General features: G+C 46.2%; 1 protein-coding gene across 1 annotated transcript in view; it reads right to left on the bottom strand.

The window, feature by feature from the left end:
• Window positions 1-8,729: 8,729 nt before the first annotated feature.
• The window catches only part of LOC139365978 (neuronal acetylcholine receptor subunit alpha-7-like), a 78,992-nt gene continuing 65,754 nt past the window's right edge, over window positions 8,730-21,967 (bottom strand). Inside the window, exons 6-10 of the mRNA XM_071103046.1 lie at window positions 21,006-21,253; window positions 18,174-18,368; window positions 17,505-17,591; window positions 11,399-11,508; window positions 8,730-10,766 (exon numbers count right to left, since the gene is read on the bottom strand). Coding sequence (XP_070959147.1) covers window positions 10,155-10,766; window positions 11,399-11,508; window positions 17,505-17,591; window positions 18,174-18,368; window positions 21,006-21,253 — 1,252 coding nt within the window. The 3' untranslated portion in view covers window positions 8,730-10,154. The remainder of the gene's footprint in view (window positions 10,767-11,398; window positions 11,509-17,504; window positions 17,592-18,173; window positions 18,369-21,005; window positions 21,254-21,967) is intronic.

The following is a 21,967-nucleotide window of genomic DNA, read 5'->3' on the forward strand; positions in this document are numbered from 1 at the left end:
AGGGAGACACATGGTGCGGCGCACAATTGGCCCAGCATTGTCTGGGTTAGGGGAGGGTTTGGCTGGCAGGGATGTCCTTGTCCCATCGCGCTCTATCGACTCCTGTGGCAGGCCGGGCGCATGCATGCTGACACGGTTGCCAGGTGTACGGTGTTTCCTCTGACACATTGGTGTGGCTGGCTTCCGGGTTAAGCGGGCATTGTGTCAAGAAGCAGGGCGGCTTGGTTGGGTCGTGTTTCGGAGGACACGTGGCTCTTGAGTCTGTACGGGAGTTACAGCGATGAGACAAGACTGTAACTACCAATTGGATACCATGAAATTGGGGAGAAAAAAAGGTTAAAAGTAAAAATGTTAAAATAAGTAATAGTGTTGGTATGGTCAGGGCAATCTGTACGCTGAGGTGTGATGGAGGGGGTTTGCGCCAGTTGTCTCTTTCTCCCGTCGTTCCCTCTCTCGTTCACATACACATCCATCTTCATTTTCACTATTTTTCTACCTGTCAACCCAGCGCTTTTGTTCTTACAAAACAAAATACAGCAGCCGTCCAAATCTCCCTCCTGTCTCTGTACACAGGAACACGGAGCTGAATTCATCTGTTTGGGGATATCTCTGCGGGATCCAGGATTTAGCCTGAATGGTAAGAGATTGACAGGGGGTTTAACTGTAAGATAATACATGGATTTTATTTTGGAATCCAAAGTAATCTCATGTTGGGTATATTTACAGGAAAACGTGTTTGGAAAATACAAAATCACACACAAACACACACACACACACACACACACCCCAGCTGTAGGCAAATCTGTGTGTCTGCATCAGAACTTCATACAGTAGCTCAACCTGAGTGAACCTCATTTTGACTGAAAGTTACCTCATCTACAGAGCTGTGTGTGTGTGCTGTGGTGTGTGTGTGTGTGTGTGTCTGTCTGTCTGTGTGTCTTGTCCTTAGTGCATCATACTTCCTTTTAGGTGGTTGTAGAATTTAACGTGACTTTTTTGGATTATGATAATTAGCGGTTATCGGCCTTATTCTGGTCTGCATGCATTATATGGTGTTTTACGTTGTACAAGGAGGATTTTTTTTGAAGACTTCTGCATGCAGTCTCAATTTGGTGTTCGTCCCATTTTGTGAATTATTGCTCTCTCTCTCTTAGAAATTAGGTGATGAGTGAGTTATTTGTGTGTGTGTGTGTGTGTGTGTGTGTGGGGGGGGGGGGTACATTTTCAGTAGCTTATTACTATTACTGTGGGAAGCAGTCCTCTGCTGATAGCTGAGGTAAGCAAAGATAGGCTGAGATAAATGCGCACGCACGCATGGACGCACGCGAGCACACACACACACACACACACGTACCTGGACTGCTCCACCCTCTCATCTGCTCTCACACTCTCTTTATCGCTCCATCCCTCCCTCCCACCTTCCCTCTGTCTCTGTCTGAGGCTGGGGTAGGTCTGTCTGTCACACACAGGGATTACCCCACATAAGGAGGCTGTCTGTCGCTGAGCAAAAAGCATTGGCCATTATTACAATGAAACACACACAAACACACTCACACAAACACACAAGCGTCTGCACACATATACTTTATGACACACACACACACACACACACACACACACACACACACACACACACACACACACACAAACTGCCCTTTATTACTCTGTTTGTCTTTCAATATTCCTTCCTTCTCAATCGCTCTCTTTCTCTGCCCCTTTCCCCCTCTCCCTCTTTTGCTATCTCCCCTCTGTCTCCATCTCCTCCTCTCTTTTTCTCTATCCCCATTACTTCCCACCTTTCTTTCTCTCCCCTCTCCCTCTTTACATCTTTCTCATGCATCATCTGTGGTGTTGGGGAGGGAGGGAGTAGATCTTTAAGATACAACACATTGGAACACAAAGATCAACGGTATACAGAGTATTTCCAATAAACTTAAGAGGCTTGGCGTATAATACACTCTAATGAGTGGGCCTAGAATTACTGGACAGTCACATCAACTTCTCTAAACATACTGTATACGGCCATGGTTGAAATTGTCTTTCAGTTCTCGGCTATCGATAAGCCCTCTCAGCTCGGTAAGCTACTTTATACGGCATTTATACGGTATTACCATTAGAGGGCTGCTAAGCTGAGAACCATTTAAGTGATTTGAATAGACAAAAACATGAAAGGTCCATGAATATCTCCAATAGTGCAGAACCTAACTTTAACAGAACTGGGCCAACTAGAACAGATTGGAGCTGCACAGAGGTAAAACAGAACCAAGGTGATGTCAGAGGTCATAGAAATAGAGCAGACAGAAAAAGCACAGTGGCAGTTTTCCATTCTGTTTCATTTGAAAGTGGCCTGTGCAATATGGCTGTGCAATTGGATCAGGATGTTGTTGCATACATAATACAGAGAAATGTTGTGCTGCTCCATCATAGAGTTACTGTGTAAGCGTTGATGAACCGCACAGCCATGGCATAGGCAACCACAGGGTTCACACATCTCAAACTGCCGTTTTCATCTCCATAGACCTCACTCAGTTTGCATTTCGAGATCTGAGCAGTGAGGCCTTGGATTTCAAGTGGAACAATTACGTCCTCCCTCCCTCCCTCATGTCCATGCTCTCGCCCTCCACTCTGATGCTGTAGTAATTCATCAGAGGGACAGTGTAGACGGTAGAAGCAAGCAACTCTAGAGAGGAGAGCCCCACGTGCGTAGCTGTCCCAGTGCTCGTTGTGCTATTGTGCTCTCAGAAGCACCCTGAAGGCTGACATTCACACCAACAACACAAAGACGGGCCGCAACCCCAGGGGGTAAACTTGCCATGCATGTTCAACTTGTCATCACTTCTCACTCGTGCTATCTTCCCCCTCTCTTGTGAAGAAGCTGTCACGTTATGGACTCTGAACTCATATACTGCCTTCCACATAGTCCCTATCTCCCACCATCATATCTCTCTTTACCCCTTTCACTGTCTCAGCCAAAGAACATCTCACTCTTACCATTTTGCTTAAATATTCTATTTATCTTGAAGATGGATCAGCAGAACTAAGTGTAACAGAAGTATTGGTATTGGTGAACATGTTGCAACACTCACGGATGGTCAGCTAGCAGCCAGAGGACAATGTAGAGAGAGCCCTTGGACAAATCATATTTCAGTGGTCTAAGAAGTAACCTTTGGGTCCCTTCTGCTTACGGGGTTGGGGTGCAGCCAGGTCAGATGTCAGCTAAACCCCTCCCGTTACCAACCTCCACGTCCCCTCTTAATTTTGGTAGTCAGCACATTCCAATCCTCTGCAGTGACCTCATGATGAGAAATTCAGAGTGTTGAAAACAGATTCTAAAAACAGACAGGAACTCTGCCTTGAGCGTTCCTTCTAAAATTAACACAAACACCTTGTGGCTAATATTTCCCCTCACTAAGAGTTATCAAATAGGATTCGGCCTATGTTCCACTTTTATACGTATTAACAGAACAGCAATTATTATCTCTTTATCTCTTTCATGGCTATAAGCCTTGAATGGGGGTTGAATGATAAAATATCAATGAACAAACCTGTAAAATACCAAGATCACTGACAAAATACTTATTTCATCTCAATTCTCTGGACCCCAAAACAGTAATCTAACTCACCCCCATATATACCCAGTCAGCCTATATACACCCAGTCAACCCATATAAAAACACCAAGTCAGCCCATATACACCCAGTCAACCCATATAAAACACCCAGTCAGCCCATATCCACCCACTCAGCCCATATACACCCAGTCAGCCTATATACACCCAGTCAACCCATATAAAAACACCCAGTCAGCCCATATAAACACACCCAGTCAGCCCATATACACCCAGTCAGCTCATATACACCCAGTCAGCCCATATACACCCAGTCAGCCCATATACACCCAGTCAGCCCATATCCACCCAGTCAACCCATATACACCCAGTGAGCCCATATAAAAACACCCAGTCAGCCCATATAAAAACACCCAGTCAGCCCATATACACGCAGTCAACCCATATAAAAACACCCAGTCAGCCCATATACACCCAGTCAACCCATATAAAAAACCCAGTCAGCCCATATACACCCAGTCAACCCATATAAAAAAAACAGTCAGCCCATATAAAACACCCACTCAGCCCATATACACCCAGTCAACCCATATAAAAACACCCAGTCAGCCCATATACACCCAGTCAGCCCATAGACACCCAGTCAACCCAAATACACCCAGTCAGCCCATATGCACCCAGTCAGCACATATACACCCAGTCAGCCCATATACACCCAGTCAGCCCATATACACCCAGTCAGCCCAAATACACCCAGTCAGCCCATATGCACCCAGTCAGCACATATACACCCAGTCAGCCCATATACACCCAGTCAGCCCATATACACCCAGTCAGCACATATACACCCAGTCAGCCCATATACACCCAGTCAACCCATATACACCCAGTCAGCCCATATACACCCAGTCAGCCCATATACACCCAGTCAGCCCATATACACTGAGTCAACCCATATACACCCAGTCAGCCCATATACACCCAGTCAACCCATATACACCCAGTGAGCCCATATAAAAACACCCAGTCAGCCCATATAAAAACACCCAGTCAGCCCATATACACCCAGTCAACCCATATAAAAAAAACAGTCAGCCCATATAAAACACCCACTCAGCCCATATACACCCAGTCAACCCATATAAAAACACCCAGTCAGCCCATATACACCCAGTCAATCCATATAAAAACACCCAGTCAGCCCATATACACCCAGTCAGCCCATATACACCCAGTCAGCCCATATGCACCCAGTCAGCACATATACACCCAGTCAGCACATATACACCAAGTCAGCCCATATATCAGCCCATATACACCCAGTCAGCACATATACACCCAGTCAGCCCATATACACCCAGTCAGCCCATATACACCCAGTCAACCTATATACACCCATTCAGCCCATATACACCCAGTCAGCCCATATACACCCAGTCAGCCCATATACACCCAGTCAGCCCATATACACCCAGTCAGCCCATATACACCCAGTCAGCTCATATACACCCAGTCAGCCCATATACACCCAGTCAGCCCATATACACCCAGTCAGCCCATATCCACCCAGTCAACCCATATACACCCAGTGAGCCCATATAAAAACACCCAGTCAGCCCATATAAAAACACCCAGTCAGCCCATATACACGCAGTCAACCCATATAAAAACACCCAGTCAGCCCATATACACCCAGTCAACCCATATAAAAACACCCAGTCAGCCCATATACACCCAGTAAACCCATATAAAAACACCCAGTCAGCCCATATACACCCAGTCAGCCCATATACACCCAGTCAACCCATATACACCCAGTCAGCCCATATCCACCCAGTCAGCCCATATCCACCCAGTCAACCCATATACACACAGTCAGCACATATACACCCACTCAGCCCATATACACCCAGTCAACCCATATAAAAACACCCAGTCAGCCCATATACACCCAGTCAACCCATATACACCCAGTCAACCCATACACACCCAGCCAGCCCATATCCACCCAGTCGACCCATATACACCCAGTCAGCACATATACACCCACTCAGCCCATATACACCCAGTCAACCCATATAAAAACACCCAGTCAGCCCATATACACCCAGTCAACCCATATAAAAACACCCAGTCAGCCCATATACACCCAGTCAGCCCATATACACCCAGTCAACCCATATACACCCACTCAGCCCATATACACCCAGTCAACCCATATAAAAACACCCAGTCAGCCCATATAAAAACACCCAGTCAGCCCATATACACACACTCAGCCCATATACACCCAGTCAACCCATATAAAAACACCCAATCAGCCCATATCCACCCAGTCAACCCATATACACCCAGTCAGCCCATATACACCCACTCAGCCCATATATACCCAGTCAACCCATATAAAAACACCCAGTCAGCCCATATACACCCAGTCAGCCCAAATACACCCAGTCAACCCATATACACCCAGTCAGCCCATATACACCCAGTCAACCCATATAAAAACACCCAGTCAGCCCATATACATCCAGTCAACCCATATAAAAACACCCAGTCAGCCCATATACACCCAGTCAACCCATATACACCCAGTCAGCCCAAATACACCCAGTCAGCCCATATACACCCAGTCAGCCCATATCCACCCAGTCAACCCATATACACACAGTCAGCACATATACACCCACTCAGCCCATATACACCCAGTCAACCCATATAAAAACACCCAGTCAGCCCATATACACGCAGTCAACCCATATAAAAACACCCAGTCAGCCCATATACACCCAGTCAACCCATATAAAAACACCCAGTCAGCCCATATACACCCAGTAAACCCATATAAAAACACCCAGTCAGCCCATATACACCCAGTCAGCCCATATACACCCAGTCAACCCATATACACCCAGTCAGCCCATATCCACCCAGTCAGCCCATATCCACCCAGTCAACCCATATACACACAGTCAGCACATATACACCCACTCAGCCCATATACACCCAGTCAACCCATATAAAAACACCCAGTCAGCCCATATACACCCAGTCAACCCATATACACCCAGTCAACCCATACACACCCAGCCAGCCCATATCCACCCAGTCGACCCATATACACCCAGTCAGCACATATACACCCACTCAGCCCATATACACCCAGTCAACCCATATACACCCAGTCAACCCATATAAAAACACCCAGTCAGCCCATATACACCCAGTCAGCCCATATACACCCAGTCAACCCATATACACCCACTCAGCCCATATACACCCAGTCAACCCATATAAAAACACCCAGTCAGCCCATATAAAAACACCCAGTCAGCCCATATACACACACTCAGCCCATATACACCCAGTCAACCCATATAAAAACACCCAATCAGCCCATATCCACCCAGTCAACCCATATACACCCAGTCAGCCCATATACACCCACTCAGCCCATATATACCCAGTCAACCCATATAAAAACACCCAGTCAGCCCATATACACCCAGTCAGCCCAAATACACCCAGTCAACCCATATACACCCAGTCAGCCCATATACACCCAGTCAGCCCATATACACAGTCAGCCCATATCCACCCAGTCAGCCCATATCCACCCAGTCAACCCATATACACCCAGTCAGCCCATATACACCCACTCAGCCCATATACACCCAGTCAACCCATATAAAAACACCCAGTCAGCCCATATACATCCAGTCAACCCATATAAAAACACCCAGTCAGCCCATATACACCCAGTCAACCCATATACACCCAGTCAGCCCAAATACACCCAGTCAGCCCATATACACCCAGTCAGCCCATACACAACCAGTCAGCCCATATACACCCAGTCAGCCCATATAAAAACACCCAGTCAGCCCATATACACCCAGTCAGCCCATATACACCCAGTCAGCCCATATACACCCAGTCAGCCCATATACACCCAGTCAACCCATATACACCTAGTCAGCCCATATACACCCAGTCAGCCCATATCCACCCAGTCAGCCCATATCCACCCAGTCAACCCGTATACACCCAGTCAGCACATATACACCCACTCAGCCCATATACACCCAGTCAACCCATATAAAAACACCCAGTCAGCCCATATACACCCAGTCAACCCATATAAAAACACCCAGTCAGCCCATATAAAAACACCCAGTCAGCCTATATACACACACTCAGCCCATATACACCCAGTCAACCCATATAAAAACACCCAATCAGCCCATATCCACCCAGTCAACCCATATACACCCAGTCAGCCCATATACACCCACTCAGCCCATATATACCCAGTCAACCCATATAAAAACACCCAGTCAGCCCATATACACCCAGTCAGCCCATATACACCTAGTCAACCCATATAAAAACACCCAGTCAGCCCATATACACCCAGTCAGCCCATATACACACAGTCAGCCCATATCCACCCAGTCAGCCCATATCCACCCAGTCAACCCATATACACCCAGTCAGCCCATATACACCCACTCAGCCCATATACACCCAGTCAACCCATATAAAAACACCCAGTCAGCCCATATACATCCAGTCAACCCATATAAAAACACCCAGTCAGCCCATATACACCCAGTCAACCCATATACACCCAGTCAGCCCAAATACACCCAGTCAGCCCATATACACCCAGTCAGCCCATACACAACCAGTCAGCCCATATACACCCAGTCAGCCCATATAAAAACACCCAGTCAGCCCATATACACCCAGTCAGCCCATATACACCCAGTCAGCCCATATACACCCAGTCAGCCCATATACACCCAGTCAGCCCATATACACCCAGTCAGCCCATATACACCCAGTCAGCCCATATAAAAACACATAGTCAGCCCATATAAAAACACATAGTCAGCCCATATAAAAACACCCAGCCAGCCCATATACACCCAATTAGCCCATATCCACCCAGTCAGCCCATATACACCCAGTCAGCCCATATACACTCAGTCAGCCCATATGCACTCAGTCAGCCCATATACACTCAGTCAGCCCATATACACCCAATTAGCCCATATCCACCCAGTCAGCCCATAAACACCCAGTCAGCCCATATCCACCCAGTCAGCCCCTCCCTGTCCCATTCATGTCCATATGAATTGTCCAGGATGATCTTATCTTAGGCTATATGGGATATTTATTAGGTAAGAGCAAAAAAAATCACAGGAAGAAGAGGACAGCAGTGTGACAACAACAGCTACAACAGAGGAGGACTCTGACTGTGGGGTGGGTGGGAGGTATGTTCAGTACACAGTAATAATGATAATTCAAAGAAAAACATAGATGCACGGACTAACTCTCTAACATGACAGGCAGTTTACTTCAGTTACTTGCACTATTGACTGTCTGGCCGGAGGGATTCCATATACCATGGTCTTTATGTCTCATTTGTAAAACCACATTATGTTTCAATCAATATCAACAGGAAGAATATCTTGATCTTTAGTCATAATAACCTCCCTGGGGTTGTTGTGTTCTCCATGTAACCTTTACATTTAGGTTAGATATCATCACCACAGACAGACACAGAGCTCCTCCATGTTAATGTACCACCCCCATATCCATTCCCCTATATGCAGCACAGATACATTTATGTCATATAAACCGATTACACCTACTGATAGTACTAGATGGATAATGGATCAATAACGGATCTATATAGTAGTTCTCCAATATATGGTGGGATTACGTGTGCATATTAGCACAGGCCCAGTCTCAGCAGGAGTTGTTTCAGGCTAGCAGCCAGTGCAGTTCTCCAGTATCCACTTGTTTAGTTACTTGTTTCAATAGCTCTTGTTGTTTCAGGTTGTTGCAGGCTGATTCCTCCTCTAATGTGCAGGTGAGTCTTACATGATGATGCCACTATTCTGTCTATGAATCACTCCAGGTTTTCACAGTGGCACAGTCAACGTCAATCAGTTACTACCGTGGCAACAATGTCAACTGGGACCAAGAGAACACATCACTTCTACACCCGTGACAGAGTTCGATGCTATTTAACTTCGACAAGCAACAAGTAAACGGTGTGTACATACAAACTTACAATATAATGAAAGTAAAACAGTAAAAAAAAAACAATAAGAAGCTCATAAAGTCACAGTGAAACATCTCTGTAAATAGACAGTTACCTTAACCACACTACATAATGCTGACAACAGTCCAGAACGTCCAAGACAGTTCAAAGTTCTAAAGGTCGTGGATTGGAGGTCCAGGAATCCAAAGTTCAAACGGCGAGTTGATATTGTAATGAGATATCTGGATGGTAAAGCAACACACAGGAACAACCTTAGTTAAGCTGGATCTAAGGAGAGGAAAGGGACTATGGACAACCCTTGCATTGATACATGTACAGTATACATCTATTTACATTAAATCCATTTTTCTCAAATATACTCCAGAGTAATCTGGATAGAACATAAGGTTGGTTTCCCATACACAGAGAAAGTCTAGTCGTGTACTAAAAAGCATGCTAAGTGGTTCTTAGTCCGGGCCTAGGCTTAATCTGTGTCCGGGAAGCTGGCATATATGGTTGAACATATTGACACTATTTCTTTAAATAGTCCTTGGTGACGGCCTCTAAGAAGTTGGGAGCAGACATGAGAATGGTGAAGGTGCCGACAATGGAGAAGAGAGTGAAGGCCACCAGACACAGTCTGTCCACCACGGCAGCAGCAAACTTCCACTCACTGCAGATCGCCACTTCCTCATCCTGGTCCCTGAAGCGCTGGGCAATATACGACACCTCCTCCAGGATCTGAAGGACCTCCGGAGGAGGAGTAAAGATCAACCCCCTTCCTCCTCCTCCAGCACCTCCCCCTGGGGGCTCAGCCTCCTCGCAGGGGGTCCCTTGGGCCCGTCCCCCCAACGCCACGCCTGAATCACTGGAGGGGGGGCAACGGGGGCTCTCCACGGCATGGTAGCTGAAGTAGAGGCTCATGCTGCCGTTGGAGGTGCCGGTGGGGCATGTGGCGCAGGGGGCCTGGGAGAGGGGCGTGGTGAGGCCCGTAATGGTGCCCATGGGTCCCATCTCGATGGAGCTGGCGCTGGAGTGGTGCTGTGGAGTGTGGCGGTACTTGTAGCCTGCCGGTTTACGCTCCTCGCCTGGCTGTTTCATACGCAGGAACCAAGCACACCAGTTCAAAAGCACTACCCTGACCTGGAGAGAGAGAGAGAGGGAGTGAGGGAGGGAGGGAGAGGGGGTTGAGACTGCAACACACATATACACACAATGTGTGATGGTTGATGAGTGATGAGAATGACAATGATGCAGACGACAGTGGCGACGACGACAACGATGATGACAACAATGATGACGACAACGATGTGGATGAAGACGACGATGACAACAATGATGAGGATGAAGACGACGATGATGACAACAATGATGAGGATGAAGATGATTACGAAGACGACAATAATGAGGACGAAGACGACGATGATGACAACAACGATGAGGATGAAGACGACGATGATGACGACAACAATGATGAGGATGAAGACGATGATGATGACAACAATGATGACAACAATGATGTGGATGAAGACGACAATGATGACAACAACGATGATTACGAAGACGACAGTAATGAGGACGAAGACGACGATGATGACAGCAACGATGAGGATGAAGACGACGATGATGAGAACGAATACGACGATGATAACAACAATGATTTCGATGATGACAACAACGATGAGGACGAAGACGACGACGATGTGGACAAAGACGACGATGATACAACAACGAGAATTATGAGGGATATGATGAAGATTGGGAGTGGGACTCACCCATCTGGGCATTTTTCCGCCCTGAGGGTCGTGGTGATGAAACTGCAGGACCAGAACAGTCACCACTACAGACAGACCCACTATCATCATGGTGCTGGCAAAGTACTGAGCTACAAAACACAAACCACAACCAGATCAAACATTAACACCGTGACATCATACATCACACAGACACTGACCAACAGAAGGGAGAGACGGTGCATCCCAAATGGCACTGGGCAAAGGCAGCAAACTAAAGGTTGACATTTAGTACACAGCCAGAGAATCTTGTCTTTGTAGTTGTAGTGTGGTTTCAGTTGAATGTGTCTTTGTATATCTGTGGAAAATCAAGCAGCCCGATAATATAACACTTTGGTAAAACACCGCCGAGGGTGGGGACAAGCACCTCCGAGGGTGGGGGCAAGCACCACCGAGGGTGGAGGCAAACACCACCGAGGGTGGGGACAAGCACCTCCGAGGGTGAAGGCAAACACCGCCAAGCTTAAGAGCTGACTCTTATGTGTTCTCTCAGGGGAGGGACTGAGGGAAGGAAGGGAAGAAGGGAGGGAGGGAAGGGAGCTCCACTCCACTCGAGCATTAACTCAACACGGCTCTTTCCCAAATATCTCAGCTATGTAACTGTCTCACAGACCAGACACACCCCTTCCCTCTCTCTGTTAGCAAACAACCGCTAAATGCTTCAGACATGAACAAACGCTAGCAGGAGGCTAGCAGGGCAAAGGGCACATGCGATCAGGGGTACAGATTATCCCTGGTCGGCTTATGAGGAGGAGGATGGGAAGGAGTAGGGATTCATATTTTCCAGAAAATCTACCAAGTTTTAATACTGGGAATAATTCATAATTATCACGGGAATCCTAGGAAATACCGCAAAAATCAGAAGTCGTCATTCAAAGCATTTTTTAAAAATGATATGTTCACTGCCAGGGTTCTTCCCAAATAAGAGGGGCGCTGCACCACATTGCCGGCTTGGCTGCACCACTATGTAAAGATTTCAGAGCAAATTAAACTGATATATAGTAATGATAAAGTAACTATCGCCAATGACATTGTTATGAATTGCGAAACAGGCCGTACATAAATGCAGAGCATTATCATGTTCCTCAATTCATTCAGCACATTTCAGCAATAGGCTATCTCAACACAGAGCACGCTGAGGGCACACAGAGCACGCTCAGGGCACACAGAGCACGCTCAGGGCACACAGAGCACGCTGAGGGCACACAGAGCACGCTGAGGGCACACAGAGCGCGCTCAGGGCATACAGAGTGCGCTCAAGGCACACAGAGCACACTCAGGGCACACAGAGCACGCTGAGGGCACACAGAGCACGCTTAGGGCACACAGAGCACGCTAAGGGCACACAGAGCACGCTCAGGGCACACAGAGCACGCTGAGGGCACACAGAGCACGCTAAGGGCACACAGAGCACGCTCAGGGCACACAGAGCACGCTCAGGGCACACAGAGCACGCTGAGGACACACAGAGCACGCTCAGGGCACACAGAGCACGCTGAGGACACACAGAGCACGCTAAGGGCACACAGAGCACGCTGAGGACACACAGAGCACGCTGAGGACACACAGAGCACGCTCAGGGCACACAGAGCACGCTGAGGACACACAGAGCACGCTCAGGGCACACAGAGCACGCTGAGGACACACAGAGCACGCTCAGGGCACACAGAGCACGCTCAGGGCACACAGAGCACGCTGAGGACACACAGAGCACGCTCAGGGCACACAGAGCACGCTGAGGACACACAGAGCACGCTCAGGGCACACAGAGCACACTCACTCTGTGTAGTTTAAATATCAAGGTATCTTAAAGGGGGACTATGGGCTCTATGTAAAACTGAAGCATTACAGATTCCGCGATAGAAATCTTAGTGGTGTGAAGTACTTTAGTAAAAATACTTGAAAGTACTACTTAAGTAGTTTTTTGGGGTACCTGTACTTTACTTTACTATTTATATTTTTGAAACGTTTACTTTTACTTCACTACATTCCTAAAGAAAATGCTTTTTCCTCCATACATTTTCCCTGACACCCAAAAGTACTCATTACATTTTGAATGCTTAGCAGGAAAGGAAAATTGTCTAATTCACACACTTATCAAGAGAACATCCCTGGTCAACCCTACTGCCTCTGATCTAGCGGACTCACTAAACCCATGCTTCGTTTGTAAATGAGTGTTGGAACGTGCCCCTGGCTATCCATAAATACATTTAAAAAACAAGAAAATGGTGTCGTCTGGTTTGCTTAATATAAGGAATTTGAAATTACTTAAACTTGTACTTTTACTGTTGATACTTAAGTATATTTTAGCAATTCAATTTACTTTTGATACTTAAGTATATTTAAAACCAAATACTTTTAGACTTTCACTTTTACTTGAGTCATTTTCTATTAAGGTATCTTTACTTTTACTCAAGTATGACAATTAGGCCCTTTTTCCACCACTGAGAAATGTAAAGGTAATTTGCGATTGAGCCGACATATGCAGCATCTAACGTGAACGCAGTATACGCGAATGCAGTCTCCTCATACTGTTTGCTGATCACACATTCTCTACCGGAGCTCTCATGTGGGCGAGACAGCGCAGAGACAGCGCAGAGACAGCGCAGAGAAGCACGAGAAATGTAACAGCGGTATTTTGACATGCATAGGGTGATTCAACCGATGGATTACAGAATAGAGTTAGGAATTTTCATGTGAGACAGGAGTCAGGATTTAGGGTTTCAGTGGGATTGGGACTGGATAGGAAAACAGGATTTAGGATGTAGTGAACAGTTCATAGGCCCATCCGATCTGAAGAGTCACAGTGACAGCTCAAAGAGGCACAGGTTATTTTAGGTAAAGGCTTCCATGCGACAACCTGTTTGGATAATGTGCTGTTTTATTTTCCGTTAATCTGCTGCTGCGCATGTTGTGTATTTTGTGGAATTGCATTAGCGCCACATCCCAGGATCCCGGCTGCCATTCTTAATCCCTAAGAAGGAGTACTGAAGAAGAGGAGGAAATGGAGAAGACAGAGGAAGAGCATGGTGAAGAGGAGGAGCATGAGGAAGAGGAGGAAAACACTGAACTAGAACTAAAATGAAGACGATTAGTATGAGAAAGAGGAGGTCGAGACAGGAGTGGGATTCTAATTAGGAGGAAGAGTTGAATGAAGAAACCAGATAGGAGCCCTGTCAGAGGGTGTAATCCAGCAGAGTGGACGTGGGAAGTGCAGAGATGCTCCTACATAGTGCTGACTAACACTGCCCTTCACTTATAATTCTACACAGCCCATGCCCATCTGAGCCTGTCAGCATCTTCACACATACACACACACAAACACACACAAACAGAGAGATAGAGCGGGATTGATTCATAATAAACACAACTAATGGGGCATTTCTCAGTAAAAGCCGCGCTCTTTTACACTAACTCAACTGAGACACACACATACACACAGTTTATGGTGCTAGTTCATTAGCGCTAACACACAAGCACACCCACACACACATTTATATAATTAACAAATGTATTACTATTTTTGCAGGACTATACGTAGAAACTGCACGTGTACGGGTACACACACACACGAAAATGAGAGGAAGCAGAGACAGAGAGAGAGAGAGACGAGAGATGAGAGAGACGAGAGAGAGAGATGAGAGAGACGAGAGAGAGAGATGAGAGAGAGACGAGAGCGATGAGAGAGATGAGAAAGATATACGAGATTGACGAGAGAGAGAGAGAGAGAGAGACGAGAGAAGAGAGAGAGACGAGAGATGAGAGAGAGACGAGAGAGATATACGAGAGAGACGATAGAGACAAGAGAGACAGAGACGAGAGAGAGACGAGAGAGAGAGAAATGAGAGAGACGAGAGAGAGATGAGAGAAAGAGACAAGAGAGTGAGAGAGAGAGAGACGAGAGAGAGATGAGAAGAGCAAGAGAGAGAGAAATGAGAGAGATACGAGAGAGACAGATGAGAGATGAGAGAAAGAGACGAGAGAGTGAGATGAGAGACACACACACACACACACACTCCTCCCAGGCCTCCACTCCATGAAAGTGATGTGATGGGCTGAACTTGTGAGCACTATCATGAGTGTCTCATCACAGCAGCGGAAGCCTTTAAACTTCTCTCTCTCAGAACGTTACCCACTAAAGGTTACTCATCTCACGCCATCCATCCATTTATCAATCCCGCCTTCTGCTCTGCTCTTCTTCCTCTCCTCACAGGAAGCCTGGCTTGTCACGACCCACTAATAATGTTGCCAGTATCATCCTCATTGTCAGCCTGTTCCAACACCATCCTGCTCAAACATGACATCAGGGCATTGAGACTGACATTAAAGATATGTACAGTGAATTCGGAAAGGTATTCATAGCCCTTGACTTTTTCCACAGCCTCATTTTGAAATGGATTAAATCGTCCCCCCCCCCCCCTCATCAATCTACACACTATACCCCATAATGACAAAGCAAAAATAGTTTTTTGAGAAATATTAGCTCATTTATAAAAAATAAAAATATTTACATAAATATTCAGACCCTTTACTCAGTACTTTGTTGAAGCACCTTCGGCTGCGATTACAGCCTCGAGTCTTCTTGGATATGGATACACGGTTGACACCCCTGTATTTGGGGAGTTTCTCCCATTATTCTCTGCAGATCCTCTCAAGCTCTGTCAGGTTGGATGGGAAGCGTCTCTGCACAGCAATTTTCAGGTCTAGGAGCAGGTTTTCATCAAGGATCTCTCTGTACTTTGCTCCATTCATCTTTCCCTCGATCCTGACTAGTCTCTCAGTCCCTGCCTCTGAAAAACATCCCCACAGCATGATGCTGTCACCATCATGCTTCACCGTAAGGATGGTGCCAGATTTTCTCCAGATGTGACGCTTGGCATTCAGGCAAAGGAGTTCATTCTTGGTTTCATCAGACTAGAGAATCTTGTTCCTCATGGTCTGTGAGTCTTTAGGTACCTTTTGGCAAACTCCAAGCGGCTATCATGTGCCTTTTACTGAGGAGTGTCTTCCGTCTGGCCACTCTACCATAAAGGCCTGACTGGTGGAGTGCTGCAGAGATGGTTGTCCTTCTGAAAGGTTCTCCCATCTCCACAGAGGAACTCTGGAGCTCTGTCAGAGTGACCATCAGGTTCTTGGTCACCCTGACCTAGGCCCTTCTCCCCCGATTGCTCAGTTTGGCTGGGCGGCCAGCTTTTGGAAGAGTCTTGATGGTTCCAAACTTCTTCCATTTAAGAATGATGGAGGCCACTGTGTTCTTGGGGACATTTTTTTGGTACCTTTCACCAAGTCTGTGCCTCGAAACACTACTGTCTCTGAGCTCTACGTACAATTCCTTTGACCTCATGGCTTGGTTTTCGCTCTGACATTCACTGTCAACTGTGGGACCTTATATAGACAGCTGTGTGCCTTTCCAAATCATGTCCAATCAATTTAATTTACCACAGGTGGACTCGAATCAAGTTGTAGAAACATCTCAAGTATGATCAATGGAAACAAGATGCACCTGAGCTCAATTTCGAGTGTCATAGCAAAGGGTCTGAATACTTATGTAAATAAGGTATTTTTGTTTTTTATTTTTTATAAATTTGCAAAAATGTCTAAAAACCTGCCATCGCTTTGTCATTATGGGGTATTGTGTGTAGATTGATGAGGGTAAAAAATAATATCATCAATTTTAGAATAAGGCTGTAATATAACAAAATGTGGAAAAAGTCAAGGGTTCTGAATACTTTCCGAATGCACTGTATACAGCTAGTCAAACCAAACCTAGCCAGGCCATGAGAGGATAACAGACTGTACTGACATACACATTAACACACACACACACCCACACACACACACACACACACACACACACACACACACACACACACACACACACACACACACACACACACACACACACACACACACACACACACACACATTAATACCAACACACGCTCTCTCTGGGTTAACATTCACTAACGCACAGCCAATCAAACCAAACCATAAGAGGAAAGAAGATCATGTATAATAAACACGTGCACGTGCACGTATACATACACACACACACACTCACACACACACTCACACACACAGAACCCACCGATGAGAGGCACAGAGTCTGAGGTGGCAGGCATGATCTCAGCAACCAGTAGCATGAAGACTGTTAGAGAGAGCAGGACTGTGATACCTGGAGAGAGAGAGAGAGAGAGAGAGAGAGAGAGAGAGAGAGAGACAGAGAGAGAGAGACAGAGAGAGAGAGAGAGAGAGCGAGAGAAAGAGAGAGAGAGAGAGAGAGAGAGAGAGAGAGAGAGAGACAGAGAGAGAAAGAGAGAGACGAGAGACGAGAGAGACGAGAGACGAGAGCGAGAGAGACGAGAGACGAGAGACGAGAGAGAGAGAGGGACATCTGAAATTATTCTTGGAATACGTTACGCTAGTGATCGGTTATAACCTCTTGGCTAAACCAATTTGTTACACTGGTGGTTTCTCTGACATGTTCGAGGCAAGTTACCAATTGGAAGCAATTACAGTTAACTGCTCCCCCTTTGATATCTATTAATCAAGCCTAATATCCCTGACAGAATTTCAGGAAGGAGAGGATTCCAGAATGTGTGTTCAGACGTTCCCATCTGAACACAGCAGGAAGATAACCCATCATCCCAAGACATCCATCAATCAACCCAAATAATACACCTGGCAGAAGTTTGGTATGGATAGAATTCCATAACGGACGGAATTCCAAGACGGCTTCCCGGCGTTCCTTCCTTACCCAGGGAGATCTTCTCTCCTGAGTCGGCGGGCAGCAGGAAGACCAGCAGGGCCAGGCCAGAGATGAGGACGCAGGGGATGAGAAGGTTGAGACCGTAGTAGAGGGTTCGTCTTCGCATGGTGACCGTGAAGGTGACGTCAGGGTAGGGCTCCTTACAGCAGTCATAGTACAGCTCATTACGCTTGGCCGGGACTCCTAGGAGACACACACACACAAAGACACAAAGACACACACACACACACACACACACACACACACACACACACACACACACACACACACACACACACACACACACATACACACACACACACACTATGAAACACTGTTAGGGGTAATTCCAAATCAATGCATTTACATTGATTCAATGATGACCAGTTCACATGTTCTTTGACATACACACACGAGTAGGAACCACACACTTCAAAAGACTGTCTTACACACGCCGGAGATCTACAAACTCTCAAACACTTGTTCCTCTCACTGTGTAGAGTTGATCAAGTAACATGCCCCCTCTGGCAGTGTGGAGTGAACATGAAATATAGTATGACACCCCCCATACCCAGACACCCCCCCCAGACACCCTCCAATGGCCCAGGTGGGTCACTGGGTCATAACTGGCTGGGGTGACACCCCCACAACACCATTCCCACCCACCTCTGTAGAGATAGAGACATGGAGACACATGCTGATACAGAGACAGAGTAGAGAAAGAGAGAGAATAGAGAAAGAGACAGAGACAGAGTAGAGAAAGAGACAGAATAGAGAAATAGACAGAGTAGAGAAAGAGACAGAGTAGAGAAAGAGACAGAGACAGAGTAGAGAAAGAGACAGAGTAGAGAAAGAGACAGAATAGAGAAAGAGACAGAGACAGAGTAGAGAAAGAGACAGAGTAGAGAAAAAGACAGAGACAGAGTAGAGAAAGAGACAGAGTAGAGAAAGAGACAGAGTAGAGAAAGAGACAGAGAGATAGAGAGACAGCGACACAGAGAGATAGAGAGACAGAGAGATAGAGAGACAGAGTAGAGAAAGAGACAGAGAGACAGAGAGATAGAGAGACAGAGTAGAGAAAGAGACAGAGAGACAGAGAGATAGAGAGACAGAGTAGAGAAAGAGACAGAAAGACAGAGAGATAGAGAGACAGAGTAGAGAAAGAGACAGAGAGATAGAGAGATAGAGTAGAGAAAGAGACAGAGAGACAGAGAGATAGAGAGTCAGAGAGATAGAGAGACAGAGCCCGAGAGACAGAGAGAGACAGAGACCGAGAGAGAGAGATAGAGACAGAGACAGAGATAGAGAGACAGAAACACAGAGAGATAGAGAGACAGAGAGATAAAGAGACAGAGACAGAGTAGAGAAAGAGACAGAGAGACACAGAGAGACAGAGAGATAGAGAGACAGAGTAGAGAAAGAGACAGAGAGACAGAGAGATAGGGAGACAGAAACACAGAGATAGAGAGACAGAAAGATAGAGAGACACAGAGAGACAGAGACACAGAGACAGAGTAGAGAAAGAGACAGAGAGACAGAGAGACAGAGTAGAGAAAGAGACAGAGACGGAGGGATAGAGAGACAGAGAGACAGAGAGACAGAGAGACAGAGTAGAGAAAGAGACAGAGAGACAGAGGGATAGAGAGACAGACACAGAGAGACAGAGAGACAGAGTAGAGAAAGAGACAGAGAGACAGAGAGATAGAGAGACAGAGACAGAGGGATAGAGAGACAGAGACACAGAGAGACAGAGAGATAGAGAGACAGAGTAGAGAAAGAGACAGAGAGACAGAGAGATAGACAGAGAGACAGAGTAGAGAAAGAGACAGAGATAGAGAGACAGAGAGAGGGATAGAGAGACAGAGACACAGAGACACAGAGAGACAGAGAGACAGAGAGATAGAGAGATAGAGACACAGAGATACAGAGAGATAGAGAGACAGAGAGATAGAGAGACAGAGAAACAGAGAAACAGAGAGATAGAGAGACAGAGAGATAGAGAAAGAGAGAAACACAAGCACAAGAAAAATGCAGTGCTATCTGGACCTAAATCGACAGCACACCGTGGCTAACTATTTTACCATGGTTACTGATCAAAACCTTAGAAAGACCTTGATAAAGTATAGGCTCAGTGAGCATTAAGAAGGGTAGACACAGGACAACCTGGCTCCCTGTAGAGGAAAGGCTGTGCAACCACTGCACAACAGCAGAACCTGAGACAGAGCTGCATTTCCTGACAAAATGTCAAAAATATAAAACAATTAGAGAGTGTCATTTCCCCAAATTTGAAACCCTTATTCAAGGTTTCAAAGACCTCTCAGATAGGAATAGGCTACCCCTCCTGTTGGGGGAGGACGCAGAGAGCTGTGGGTTGGCAGCACACTATATTACTGCCTGCCATAAGATGAGGGACAGTGTCTGACAGACCAATCAACCTGCACATGTCCTCTACTGTATGCTTATTGTTATTGTTCAATGTATGGTTATTTTGACCCTTGGTTATTGTTGTTACTGTTGTCCTGTTGACAATTTTGATTCTTATTATTTTAATATTGTAAATATCCAAAGTAAGCTTTGGCAATGTGTACATTGTTACGTCATGCCAATAATGCAAATAGAATTGAGACAGTTGTGATAGAGAGGGAGACAGAGAGAGAGAGAGAGACAGAGAGAGAGACAGAGAGAGAGAGAGACAGAGAGAGAGAGAGAGAGAGAGAGACAGGGAGAGAGAGAGAGACAGAGAGAGACAGGGAGAGAGAGAGAGACCGAGACCGAGAGAGAGAGAGAGAGAGAGAGGGAGACAGAGAGACAGAGAGAGGAGGGAGATGAACCAAATCGTACCCACGAGGTCCCACTCCCCGTTGGGTATGTAGGTAGACGTGTCCACGTCCAGCATCTGGAGGTCCAGCAGCCAGCCGTTGTGGGTCCAAGAGCCAAACTTCAGGTCACACTTCTGGACGTCGAAGGGGAACCAGCGCACGTCAATATAGCAGGTACTCTTCAGGATGCCCGGCGGTATGTACTGGCAGTAACCGGACGCATTCACCAGCACGTTAGTGTGGAAGGTAGCATCAAACCTTTCATCAGCACTAAAGGGAGAGGGAGGTAGAGAAAGGTAGAGGTAGAGAGAAAGAGAGATAAACATCTTTAACAACCTATAAGACTTCTCAATACATCCATGTCAATATGTAGACGGACAAATGTATTTATCTGATACTATTTAGTTCAATGTCAATAATAGGATGGAATTTGGTTATATGTCAATCTTAGTGGACGTGTTGCTACACTTTACTGACTGTAAAGAGCCAGACAAGCGCAGATGCATTGCAGAAGTGATGCATTAATTATACACATCAGAGAATACAAGGATATATATTGTGTTTAAAGGAGAAAGAAAACGCAAGAGAGAGAGTGAGAGAGAGAGAGAGATTGAGAGAGAGAGAGAGAGAGAGAGAGATAGAGAGAGAATCTGAAGTCAAATGTCTACTGTTTGCTGATGATCTGGTGCTTCTGTCACCAACCAAGAAGGGCCTACAGCAGCACCTATATCTTCTGCACAGACCTGGGCCCTGACAGTAAATCTTTGTAAGACCAAAATAATGGTGTTCCCAAAAAGGTCCAGTCACCAGGACCACAAATACAAATTCCATCTAGACACCGTTGCCCTAGAGCACACAAAAAACTATACATAACTTGGCCTAAACATCAGCGCCACAGGTAACTTTCACAAAGCTGTGAACGATCTGAGAAACAAGGCAAGAAGGGCCTTCTATGCCATCAAAAGGAACATACAATTTGACAGA

The sequence above is a fragment of the Oncorhynchus clarkii genome, chromosome 14 (assembly GCF_045791955.1).
Source record: "Oncorhynchus clarkii lewisi isolate Uvic-CL-2024 chromosome 14, UVic_Ocla_1.0, whole genome shotgun sequence".
NCBI classification, from domain to species: domain Eukaryota; kingdom Metazoa; phylum Chordata; class Actinopteri; order Salmoniformes; family Salmonidae; genus Oncorhynchus; species Oncorhynchus clarkii.